The sequence below is a fragment of the Vipera berus genome (genome assembly GCF_964194415.1).
Source record: "Vipera berus genome assembly, chromosome: 3".
Taxonomy (NCBI): Eukaryota; Metazoa; Chordata; class Lepidosauria; order Squamata; family Viperidae; genus Vipera; species Vipera berus.
In genome coordinates this window covers 81,157,546-81,171,306 of record NC_138204.1, presented here as the reverse complement: position 1 = coordinate 81,171,306, position 13,761 = coordinate 81,157,546, and the positions used below count along the sequence as shown (strand labels likewise).

At 38.8% G+C, this 13,761-nt stretch overlaps 1 protein-coding gene across 1 annotated transcript in view; it reads left to right on the top strand.

The window, feature by feature from the left end:
* Positions 1-7,588: 7,588 nt before the first annotated feature.
* Positions 7,589-13,761, top strand: part of COL24A1 (collagen type XXIV alpha 1 chain) — a gene marked incomplete at its 5' end in the record, with an annotated part of 153,334 nt that continues 147,161 nt past the window's right edge. Inside the window, one exon of the mRNA XM_081325373.1 lies at positions 7,589-7,644. Coding sequence (XP_081181499.1) covers positions 7,589-7,644 — 56 coding nt within the window. The remainder of the gene's footprint in view (positions 7,645-13,761) is intronic.

The window sequence follows — 13,761 nt, the reverse complement described above, 5'->3', positions numbered from 1 at the left end:
TGATTCCTGATTTAGTCTGTCTTTGCAAAACTGTTGCTGTTTGCTTCTCTAGGTGAGGCTGCTTGACATTCCCTATGCTGTTGATTAAAATTTTTACTATAATCATAATAATATTAAGTATTCACTGATTTAATTATATAATGTATTATTATAATATTGCAGCATACATACCAAATTTGATTTTGGTATTCTCTATCCAGTTATGAGCAAAGCTTTCTTTTCGTTTATTGAAAAGAGGTATTTGGTATAAATATTGCATTTTCTTGGCAGACTGTTAGTCTGCTTTCTTCTTTATTTCATTCATGAAGGCCAAATTTTTCCATTATTTCAAAAGCTATTTTTATCTCCAGCTTTTGTATTCCAGTCTACTATAATTAATAAAATGTCTTCTTTGCTATTGTGTTGATATGCTATTGAAGTTACTATAGTTTTCAACTTCTGCTCTCTTTGCCTCTGTGGTTATATCCTAATCTTGTGTCATTGTAATATTGTCTTATATTGAGTAGAGATTATTCAATCACGTTTGACTTGTATGTGAGCACCAATGTAGACACATCTTTATTTTTGACCAGTCCATTTCTTCTGTGATCTTCCTATCTGCAACAAAAGATCTGAAGCTTCTCTGAAGCGAACAACTGCAGTCTGTCTCAGTTTGCTGATTTTCACATTGTTCATATTCAGCCTTGACATTTCTGATCCGACAAGATTGACTTTGTGATTCTAGCATACTAACGGTATACATATCTTTACAGTATCAAATTTTCATTTCCCTCTGGCCATGTCAGTAGCTAGATGTTCTTTCAGCTTTAATCCCACCACATCACAAGCACTAGTGCTGCTCGTACTTGCCTTCTGCTCTTCCCCAGTAGCTTTTTGGATACTTTCCAACCTGAGAGCTCATCTTCCAGAATCATGCTGACGTTGTCCTGGCTGCGTATGTCCATTTGGTTATGTTGGCCAGAATACAGGAATGACTTGTCATTTTCCCCCCCAGTAGATTGCATTTAATCTGAACCTTCATCGCCGATCTGCCATTTTGTGGCTGTCCTTCTGGAAGTGTACACTCCTTATAGGATCAATGGGATCCACAAGCCCCTTCACTACCACAAGGTAACAATCCATAAAGGGGTTTTATATAACAGCCTTATTTTGTTCCTGATTTTTCTATTGCTGTTCTGTGAAAAATTCAGTGAACTTTAACGAGTGAATTAGTGTTTTTAGTGATGGCTGCTAAGATGGGTAATATGTTACACACCTCTGCTCTGTAACTGCTGAAAAAATCAAGTTCTATTGTCTGACTAATAGTAATGTTCAGCCTGTAGATACAGTCAATAGCTTATCCCAAACTTAAAAATGATCTTCAAATCCCTCTAACCGTTTGTCATTCTATTTAACATGTACAAAATCCACAAATGACTTCTAGTCTCTTATAAACTTGTATAATCCATTGTCTCTAATCAGACCAGTTAATTTTGCCATGTTTGCTAATTCAGTCAATTTTAAAATCCTCTTTTCGACAGTCAGCATCCCCTTTTCTTTCCATGTACAGTCCACACAGTGGTCACCATATAAAGAAATAATGTCCCAAACTGATTTTCAATTGGTTTGTCCATAATACCTAGAAGAAAAGCTTCACGTTTCATTAATATTTGTATTTTAAATATTTTCTGCATTGTCAATATTATATTTACCCAGTATGGTTTAGCATATTTCCAAGACCACTACATATGATAGAACGTACCTGGATTTGGTTGCCTTTTCAACACTGGTTGGAAATACCTCTATACATTTTCACCAGTCTATCTGGAATCAAATACAGTGGTACATCCTATAAAAGTTTTCTTTGAAATTGTAATTCAAAGTCAATTTTAAACCATTGGTTCATACATTCTCCCATTGGTCTAGCATTATATTGTAACAAAAAATGTCTCTCATTTTACCATTCAATCTTTAACAAATTTATCTTCCAGATTCATCTTAAGTAACATTTTATAAACTTTAGCAATCAGGTGGTCATTCAAACATCACTTTATTTTTTTATTTATACTATTTAAATGGCCGCTCATCTCAAAGAAATGACTCTTGTGGCAAACAATCCAAAAATTATTTCAGGACCAATTAGAATCACAATAAAAAAGAAAAATGCATATAACATCTGAAGATTATTGTAATCCATAGATGTTAGCATAACCAGGTAACCAGGCTCTTCACATACTTAGCACCTGATGTCTGGGCTCATAACCAGTACATACACCTTGCCTGTTACACTGTACTTAAGCCATGGCTTGTATGATTCAACATTTTCTTGTGCGTGTTTTAGGAGACAACTTGGGGGAAATCTCTGAGACAGACTAATAGTGTTTCATAGAAAGGACAAAAACATTGGAAAATCGACTGAAAACAGCAAAAAGGAAGAATGGAGTGAAGAGTATAGTATTTCTTTTGGCAAAAACTTGCTTCCAAATTACATCTGTTCTTCAAACATTTTCCAGAAGTAGTATGGCTAGATTTTACTCTAATTGTATTCAATATAAACCCCTCGTTCCCTCATCTTTTAAACTATTACCTACATTTTAGTGCCAAGGCTTGGCTGCTGTTGTACCCACTAGGAATTTAAGCTGCTTTTGCCAATTATGTAGATTCATACTAAGTAGAGAAGCTATATTTTTAAACCTTGACTCTGTTTCTTGGCTAAGAACAATACTGCTGATCAACTTAAGTAGCTTACAAATAAGATCTACATTGATGGATTTGTGGTACTTTAAAAGTAATGTGGGAATAAGTGTAACAATATATCATAGATATACCATACAATCATGATCACCTGCAGGAAGCAAGGAGGGGAAGTGACATTGTGCACATCACATCAACACAAAAATGACACATATTGTGCAGCATCACATCATGACACAATTGACATACTGTAACAGGTAATTTTTATCTTTTGTGCAATGACATTCGGATGCATGAGACACCACTGTGGTTGCTACAGACTGGCTGGGATTGCTGTGTGCAAGAAAGAGATTGAAATCAGAGTCAGAGAATCTTAGGTGCTCACAGGGCACCACCTTTAAAATGGCTGCAGTTGAGACCTGATTATTCGCTAAGCTGGACAAGTTCTTGATACTTTGGCAAGCTACCCTAGATACACTCATGGGAGGGGGTTACTATCAACTGTTTGCTTCCCAAAATCCCATCATGACTAGAAGACTTAAATATAAATAAAAGATGTTAATGAGCTTTTAGAGAAGTTTTAGCAACACATATCCATATATTTATCTTAAATCTCAGTGGCTTGAGATCCTATTGCTACTGATAACTTTCTAAATGTCTGATGGACCACCAAGTCATTGCAATGATTCTGATTCTCCTTCTTGGATCATGCCAAGAACCATATTGTCCTAATTTTTCCTCTACTAAGCATTTTTTTAAGAAAAGAAAGGAAAAGAAGAAAAAGAAGAAAGAAAACAAAAATGGGAGGAAAGAAAAAACAACATAAAATAGTTAAATGAAGTTTGCAAGCATCATGGAATGAGATCAAACTGTTAAATAATTCTCTAATTAAGTTAACTGTTTTTTATTTTTTTAATTATTTTTATAAATAACTAAGTTCCTATTTTGATATACAAATGATCTTTAGTATGTATGACATTCTGAGCATGTAGCATTTCAGTGGCATCACATACAACACTATGATCAAAACAAATCTCAGTGAAAACATTACTGGACAGATATAGAAAGCATGGATATGTCTGACAGAACAATGCCTTATATTAATAACATAAGAGAACTGTAGTATTAGCCATTAATTGTCAACTGATGTCAGAAGTCGCACCCTTAACATAGCAGTAGAAATAGAAACAGAATCTACTAGTAATACATTTTTTTACAGATTATTGTGGTAATGATTAGCTTTTACATGGTCAAAGAACAAACACACACTCATATATGCACATTGCCATATATAGTCTGTGTGAAAGCGGAGAGGAAAGGAGTTTTTAAGACCCGAGTTTTTCCCACCCTCTTTTTGGGACAGACTGTCTGCATCCCATGTTCAGTCTGGACCACTGATAACACCTTCACTGTGTTTAGGCAACTGTCTCGTCTTTTCCCAGACTTTTTGTTTTCTGCTGTGCCATCTCCTCAGACTGGTTTATTTAAGAAGCACACAAGAAGAAAAAGATACTAAAATAATATTTTGTGGACTTAATTGAAATTCATTATCTGACGCAAATGTTCTTTGGCACTTTAACAATACCTCATACTATCCCTACCCAGATTCTGCATTGCTAGCATTGGTCACAGTAAAAGGCAAACTCATTTTCTTCTTATTTATGATGGTTGGGTCAGACCGGGAAGCTACACTATGGCTTTCATATCTTTACTGTTTTGGCAGTAAAGAAATATTCTATTTCTTAGAATATTCACTAATAACCAAAAAAAACCCACTCTCAATAACTTTAAAGTTAAGGCCACAACCTTCATTGGCTACAATTGTCAGTTGTGCTCAGTATTATAGAAACTCACGTAAGATAAAATAGACTGTTTTGGAAGAAGGTTTTTAAGTCACAGAAGTTGGCATTAATATGATCCTTTATATCAACATGGCCAACTTTTTGTATGATGAAATATTTTTGCTAAGCAATTTTATGTTGCATAACTGTTATTAAAGTGTAAGTTATTGGTCCCAATCATTGTGTACTAAACTTGACTCAAATACTTGTAGCTTGTAATGTGATGTGCCAGTGAATTATGACAATTGCATCAGGGGGCCAGGCAGTATCAGGGGCCAGTCCTCTACAACAGTCCGTTTCTCTGGGAAAATTAGCTGCCCACCCCTGGTCTAGCCCACAATGTTAGCTCCTTGGTCGTGCTGTTCAATGTATGCTATTCTTGCCCGCATCTTACAACCTGGCACTATGTGTTGGACTGTCTCTAAGGCCTCTCTGCATAGTCTGCATCTTGGGATCCAGTCTAGTGTGGTAGACCCCTACTTCTATGGCTTTGGTGCCTAATACCTGTTCTTGTGCTGCTATGATCAGTACTTCATTGCTGTCTTATAGTCCAACCCTTTCCAGCCACTGGTAGAATTTCCCAGTGTCTGCCACCTCAGCAATCTGCTGATGGTTCATCCCATGCAGGGTCTCGTCTTGCCATGGCACCTCCTCTGCTTGATCTTCCTCCCATGTCTGCTCCTGCCTTAGGCATTCTCTCAACAACTCATCTTTGGGTGCCATCTTACTGATGTACTCCTGGATGCTCTAGGTTTTGGGCAGTGGCTTTGACACTCATCAGATCCTACCTGCCCCCTCTCTGGTTGATGTAGTCTTTGGATGTTGGACTTCAGGTGGAAACCTCCATATGTTGTGAGGAGTTTATTGATATATATTGATTTAGTTGAATGTTCTTTTCCATTGTTTCTTGAAAGAATCCCATGCATATTTTCAAGTTATCCCAATAGAAAATTAAAATGAAAAAAAATAAATCAGTTATTTATGTCCGTAAGCTATTTCTAAACTACATTTAAGGTAATCAGATGTTCATTTAATAGCAATCAGCTACCTTTTCCTGGAACCCTGCCAGGCTTTGCTTAAAAGGCTAAGCAAAAACATACCGATGAGTATTTGGATGGTAGACCATGACAAAATATAGTCTAAGAGCTGTAGGCTCATTTGGGAAATTGAAAAAAAAAATTTTTTTTGAGAAAAAGGCAATGGCAAGCTGCTTCTGTATTGTTGCTAACAACACACAAGACAGTACAGTCCACCAGATTACCAGTGAAGGGAATAAAAGTATTATTCAGAAATTTCTAATGAATCTAAAGGTTGAAGCAGAAGCCAACTGAAGATCAGAAATAATATTTTATCTAAGTATTGACAGGTACAAATGTGAAAAGCAGAAGTTACAAATTGTAAGAGGAAATATCGAAACAACATAGGAAACGGACTGTGGTAACAGAAAATTAGGTGGTGAAAGATAGGATATGGACAAAGGGGCTTCCTGGAACATGGGAAGGACAGTGGTTTTAGGCGGTCCGGATAGTTTATCGGATGATTAGGGAAGGGGTGTTGAGTGCGATAGGGGAGGGGGAATCTGCGTCGGGGATAGGATATAAAAATGTGTCAAACAGCTCTGTAAGGTGTGGCTGAACTCGTGTGCGTTTCAGTCCACCAAGCCTTTGCAAACGCTTCTTTTGCAATAAAACTTTGTTGCTGGAATTCCAAGTGAGTTTGTTTTGTTTTGGATCTTGAGCCACGTTCCAAACACCAGGAACCAAGTGCGATTTGAAGCAGATTTTATTGATTTATTTAAAATAATCCTGTCTGATGAACATTTTGGAAAAGGCTTGGATGTTACCTTTGCTTGACCTTCAGAGTTTAATAACTTTAATACAGATTTTATATATTTTCTGGGAACCACTTTGCTATTGTCACTCCCTTACTTCTTTTGGGGGGGAAACATTCACCAGAGCGAGAGCCAGGGCTAGGTACGACAAGGCTTTTAAGAAAATGTTCAAAGGTTCTTAGCCACCCTGACCAAATGTTACCTCAAAAAGTGTCAACCTTTAAAAAAAACAGAAAAAGAGAAACAGCAGTGGCATTAATAGTAATAGTGCCCATTTCGGTTTTTTTAGGCAGCGAGAAGCACGGTCCAATGAGACAGCCTCCACGATAGCAATGGCGCTTTCCGCACGGCCACCAAACAGCACCCCGGACTTTGCGCGCCAAAAGCGAAGGCGGCGTCGGCGTCGGCCTCAACTTTCCCTCTAGCGGCCGCGGCGAGCGCGCCAACTGGCCCGGTCCCGCGCCACCCGCGTGCCCTCTCGCGCTTTTGTCTTTTCCGCTTGGCGGCTGCGGGAGAGGCGCGCGGGACTGCAGGCAGCGCGAGCTGTTTCGAGATGGGCTTGATGATGTAATCGCAAGTCAGTGAGCGATGAAATTCAACACCGAGCCGCGGTTGGGGAGGATTTTGCATTGCTTTGGGTTGGCTGCTCGCTCTGTTCCAAAGCCAGAGGCTCTCGCCTTTCAGCGCCGAGTGCCTGCGCTATTGCCACTAAGACGCTGCAAAGAGCAATCTTAAATCTCTTCGTTTTTCCAAACCCCCCCCCGCCACTACCACCCCTCCCACCCCCTTGCTAAGCCTTTAGTCTTCTGGAGGTGCTGCCTCTTCCCAGTTCCGACCGACTCTTCCTCGTTGCTGCTTCCCAGCGCCGACGTCTCCTCGCCGTGGATCTCCAAGTCCAGTTGCAAGCGAAGTCGAGCACAGCACTTTTGCAAACGAATAAACAAACAAAGGCATTCTTCCCAAACCACACACACACACACACACACACACACACACACACACACACACAAGACGTCTTTTCCTGAGCCACACGCGAATTCCCCTCCCGTTCTGGCCACGGACTGTAAACTTATGTGGAAGAAACGCTAAAAAGGGAAAGTAGGCACTGGGCAAAGCCAAAGAGAAGCGACTTAACCAGGTTCCGGAGGTCGATTTCATGGACAGTACTTGAACCCTGAGCGATCCGGGGGAAATTGGCTTCTGATTTCGGTTAGAACTTCGCTGCTCGGACAAATGCATACAAATGCATTTAGGAGCTCAAAGGACAAGGAGTGGAAGCATCTCTCCCACGGCGCAAACGTGAGTAGAAGAAAGGGCAGCCGGGACGGGGGGGGGGGTTTGCGGGGAGGCCGAAGCAGTCGGCGAGGGGGCGGGTTGCTGCCTGAGGTCCCTCTACTGCGCCCGTCTTGGTCAGTGTCTGGAGTAGTAATAATAATTTTATTTTTATTTATTTTAATTCCATTTATATCCCGCCCTTCTCCGAAGACTCAGGGCGGCTTACAAGCTTAGCAGTAGCCTTCATTCTATGTATATGCCTGCTTATTAGGGCTTTCACACACACCCCAAGCAGCAGCATTACAAAGTCAGCTTATTGCCCCCAACAATCTGGGTCCTCATTTTACCTACCTCGGAAGGATGGAAGGCAGAGTCAACCTTGAGCCTGGTGGGATGCGAACCTGCACTGATTGCAGGCAGCTGGTGTTACTTAAGGAGGCATTAGCCCACTGCTCCACCAAGGCTCATTAACTTCACAACTACCAACAACGTCCCCCTTTACGGACCTCTTTTTTTCTATGGATGACCCGCTTCGGGTTCAGAATCAAGGGGAATAAATAAAGCAGTGGTCCCTGGGACATGGTTAACTGAGAATAAGGACCACTGTATTCAATAGGTCTTCTGGAGTCTAAAGGATGGCGGTGGGAATAACTTTGCCCCCACTTATTTCCTCATGATGATCTTCTTCTTCATCATCGTCATCGTCATCATTTTTTTTGGTATCTATTTCCTAATGAAACTGCCCCAGCTTTTCCCCAATGCAGCACCCTTTACAAGTGTCGGATGGCCTACAACTCATCCTTCTCCAGCTAGTGCAGCACATCTGCAGGGCATCTGTTTGGGGAAAGCTGGGCTATCCTGTTCGTTGATGTTTTAAAGCAATCATGTGGCGGAAAAGGAAGAGGAAAAAGTTGGCTGGCAGGTTTCCCATTCCTGCCTAGGATGGAATGAGTCCCAGGCTGTAAATTAAGAGGTGTGCTTATCGACAGAGATAGGATGAGGTAGAAGACCGGGAGATTTCTAGATTTTTTAAAAAAAATTAAAAGTTTTTGCATTTGTTTTAAACTTTTCAGTTTTGCTTTCCAACATGAGATCTTGAAAAATATTGCTTTGATATGGATATTAATTATGGGACAGAGTTATAATTAATTCATTTTGATAAAATATAACTAGACAAAAAAAGAACATGTATCTTAGATTACATACCATATCTGTAGTTCTCAAGTGTTAGTTCTTTGATGGTTGTTGTTATTATTATTGTTATTAGGAGAAGGAGAAGAGGAACTTGTGTGTTTTATCTAGTGCTACTTAATCTACCCAGTGGCTCAGTGGGTTAGGACGCTGAGCTTGTCGATCAGATGGTCGGCAGTTTGGCGGGTCGAATCCCGAGTGCCGCGTAACAGAGTGAGCGCCTGTTACTCGTCCCAGCTTCTGCCAACCTAGCAGTTCAAAAGCACGTAAAAATGCAAGTAGAAAAATAGGGACCACTACGGTGGGAAGGTAACAGCGTTCCGTGTGCCTTTGGTGTCTAGTCATGCCGGCCACATGACCATCGAGATGTCCTCGGACAAGCGCTGGCTCTTCGGCTTTGTAATGGAGATGAGCACCGGTCCCTAGAGTCAGAAACGACTAGCATGCATGTGCGGGGGAACCTTTACCTTTACTTTACTTAATCTAACAAGCCATGATGGAAAAGTCCTTCACTGTCAGCACACTTATATGTTCACTCAGTTGCTCCTACTGAATATTCAAGCTTAGTAAAATCCAACATTATTTTTTGTGAATTTTCTTACATTTGAATTTCTAGTAGGACAGAGACCAAAACTTTGTTCTTGTATTGTCTTTTCTGGTTAATGAAAGGTCTTTTGAGGTAAAGAGATGGGCTCTATCTCAAGCTGCATCTCTTAGGCAGCTAGATTCTTATGGACATCTTTAAGAATCTATTGAAAATGCTAATTCTTTGTAAGGTTTTTTCCTTCACTAGGAAGGCCATCTTTGTGCATGTTTTTAAAGAGATGAAACCTTTTGATTTTTAAGTAGGTTTAACTGCATGCTAGAGAATGTTGCTTGCAAGACTTAGGTATGCACAAAATTTCCGCAGCTTGTCTAAAATAAACATCTTTGTAGGTGATTTGTAAGTATTAAATAGCCCCTAGGCATGAACATAGTACCAGAACATTTATTTTCCCAATCTTGCAGCCCTGTTTGTGTAAGAAAGAAAATGTTTCTGAAGATTATTGTTTATGGATATGAAAGGGAAGAGGGAAATGAATTGGACAACTGGAACACTTTTTTCAAGTTCACATTTTTTGTCTCACTTTGCAGGTAGATGCTATTTTCAGTGGTCAGGTTGCCAAATTATAACTATAGCTTTTCTCTCTAGCTCATCTTGAGTCATTATCTTTTTCTTCCCTGAAGCCAACAGAAGCAAAGAAGCATTTATAATTACTTGCCGTGGGTTGATATATTGGTGTGATTTCAAGCAAACTCCAGGTGATTTTTTTTGTGTGGAAGCAGTTTCACTTATCCTAGGCTTTGCCTTTGTTTCTGTTTAGAAAATGAGCTGTTTCTATTGGCTAGCCAATCTGTTAATATAGTACAGCAGTCTGTTAGGCTTGCTTTCTACAAGTAAATATTTTAGCATGCTAGGTAATCTTTCCATGGATAAGCAAAAGAGCAATGTGACCGTTTTTGTCAAGAGCTGTAAGCTGTAAGGCTGATTTCTTTCCTTTGTGCCTCTCTGGTTTGAATTAATCTGTATATGACAGATGTGTGTCTGCTTTTATGTTCTAGTTTTTATCGAGGTACTAAACCTGTTTGGGCAGTAACATTTTAGCTGCAGGTGAGTATTCACATGACTAACAATTCCTTGATCCAGGACAAAAAAAAACAACCACCTGTGAATTAAGAAGCAGTAGTCGGGGGGGAAAAAATCTGAAATCTTCTCATTGGTACCTACTTTTTATATTCCAACCTTTCTCGGATTGTTTGACTGAATGCTCATTTCAGGAGAAGGAATTTTTAAACTCAACCATTTTGACATTATCAATATGGAAATGTCATCATGTTCACTCCAGGTAGAGAAGCAGAAGATACTTCTCATTGGTGTCCATAGATGATAACGATGTGACAAATCACAGTATGATTGGTATAGTAAATAAGGTCAGGTGAACTTCTTCATATTTAAAAACCACAATAGAGAGAATTGTAGAACAAGTTAGCCATAGATGATGTATCTACCAACTACACATTTAGAAATGCAGGAAAAGTGGGCCAGGAAATTAGTGGACTTGGGGTGCGTAGAGAACCTGCTAGTCAGGTTCTGCTCTTGTGTGAGAAAGTTATACCAATATGAAATACAAATATGTTGGGAAGATTTTCATACTTATTCAATGTGTGGTTGCTGTTTCTGAACTTTCCTAACATGATAACTAACCTTTCATTTTCAGTACTGCTAGCCTGCTTTGACACTGTCTCCCATGTCAGAACCAGCCCAAGGGTATGGTATATTATTCTGTGTATAGAGAGACTGGGGAGACTTCTTATAACAGAACAATATTCTTTCTTGCATGGCTGCCTGGGGGTGGAGTGGGGTGAGCATATTGTAAGTTGTGACATACCCAGACTTTTCTACTTTGCCAATATGATCTTATGCCTATCACTTGAAGCAACTGACTTATTCAGCCTAATGGTAAGATTGTTCTTGTCCTAAATGTTGGTTTTTGGAAAAACAAACATAGTACAGTGGAAGTAATGATAAATTTAATCAGAACATACAGTAGGTCTATCTCTGGTAATATCAAAGCAGGGATAATTCCCCCCCTTATAACAAAGATATGCAGCTATGAGTTGGAAATCATACAGAAAGTGATACTTCAGTTGAGCACCGATGCATATACCTAAGTTCCATATGTTATATGAGACATTGGACATTACTACTGAATGCATATACTCCTGAAAGTTAGTCTGGCTAATACTGGCTCTGATGAGAAAATTTGTCCGATTCATTCATTTCCAAGCCTGTGCAAAACATATGCTAAAAGCAAGTAATTCCCTTTTTATTCTACCTTGGGGAAAAATATTGTTTTAGCCTTTAATCATTAAAAATACTTACTGATGTTCTATTATTGACCAGTCAGGGAACTGAAGGAAGTACAATGCATATACAATGCAAAGATGATTGGGTATGTTTGTATGTATGTTGTTGGTTAGGTTCACCATCTTGCTTTCTGTCTTATCTAGTTATGTTGGGTTGTTATTCTGTCTTATTTATACTGGGATCTGTTTGGATTGGCTAGTACCTAAATAAATAAATAAATAAAATTACTGGATATATTGCTCATAGAAAATGACTTTCATTTGGTTAGTCATATATTTTCTCTGATTGTAAATACTCTAATTGTGCCTTCTCACACTCATGAAATAATAATATAGATATAGATGTCAGGCTATGAATTTGCATAAAACTGCTTGCTTCCACTAATTTCAGTGGAACTAAATCACTTGCAATATGCTTTATCTTTCTTTATTAGTCAGTTAGTGAAAGAGACGCTTAAGGAACATTTTTTTTCACTGTTACATATAAAGCAGTATAAATGACAGCCTCACAATATATTTGCATCACAGCAGTACCTAGTGACTAGTTCAGGGGTGTCAAACTGGCAACCCGCGGTCACGTGCCTGCGGTCACGCGCAGGCCACGCCCACCCTGGCTCCGCAAAGGAAAAAAAAATGTCACGATACGTCATGTGACACGATCGAGTTTGACACCCATGCCCTAGCTGTTCTAGTTCTTTTAGTTTGTAACTCAGAAACTGGAATCTGGAATGGAAAACTATAAAGTTTTACATTATGTCTTAGAGCAGAAGTGAAGCAGTGTGTGAAAACAAATGCTAGCTTTTTTCAATTTTAAGTAGGAATTCTTCCCAAGGTTTGTTCCAATTATTCTTTGAATAGGTTGCTACTCACTTGCCATGTTAGAGAGTGTATAAACATAGCCAACAGATGTTACAAGCATTAAGTTTGGAGAATTTACTTCAAACACTTGCCTACTTTTATCCCACAGTTCTGGCAAAAAATGTTTACATAGTGTTTCCATGAACCCAGTGTAAACGGTAAGGCTAATTTTCTTTTGCAGAAAATCTCCCAGAGATCTTCTAGCCACATGAAGCATTTGGTTTTTAAGAAATTCCCTGTCCACCTTTTCCTGCCGTTATCTTGAGTAACCTAGGATTTTCATTTTTTTCTTTAAGATAAAACATGCATATGAATTGCAAGATGAATCTGGTACATTTCGTACAATATACTATTATTTTAAAATGCAATCTCTGTAGTTGGAACTTAGTGAACTATTCTAGAGTCAGTGGATATGGCCATCTGCTTACTTATCAAGTAGCTGTGGGTGGATTTACTTACCATTTCATACTGCTTTCTCATTCTCTTGATAGTGTCTTTGATAAGTTTCCTGGCTAGTTTGAGGATTTGTAAATTGAGTCCAGATGAGGGAAAATATTTTGAATTGGGTGTTAAAAAAAGCACGAAGGGAAAGAAGTCATAAGCATTTTTTTCAGAACTGCAAAATTAGTGCCAGAATGAAATGTAACTTTTGAGGTGAGCTTTTTAGCTGCTGCAAACAATGTACCAATTCCTAGCACTCCTTTCCTTGGTGAAATAACTTGTAACTCAAAAGTGCTAGCCTGTAATAAACCGTTTCATGTTTTGATATCAGAGGGAAATATTGTCTGAAAGCTCTATGAAGCACTGCACGGGGAAGAGTAAACTTACATTCCCATAAGCATTTTGCTCCAGTGTTTGTTTCTTTTATTTTTATTTATCTTTGGATAGATAGATAGATAGATAGATAGATAGATAGATAGATAGATAGATAGATAGATAGATAAAAAGGCCACAAAATCATACATCTTTCATATATCAAGCAATGTTAGACTTATTAATATATTGTCATGGTATATGATTCAGTGCTGCACTTTGAACATATTTCTAATAATTGGCTGAATCATTTATCAAAATAATAAAAGAGGGATAAATTATCTTAAAAAAAGAGAGGCATGCACATTTTTAATAATCATGAATCAATCTTGGGTTGAATTAATAGTTGGTTTACATCTATATGACAGGTAG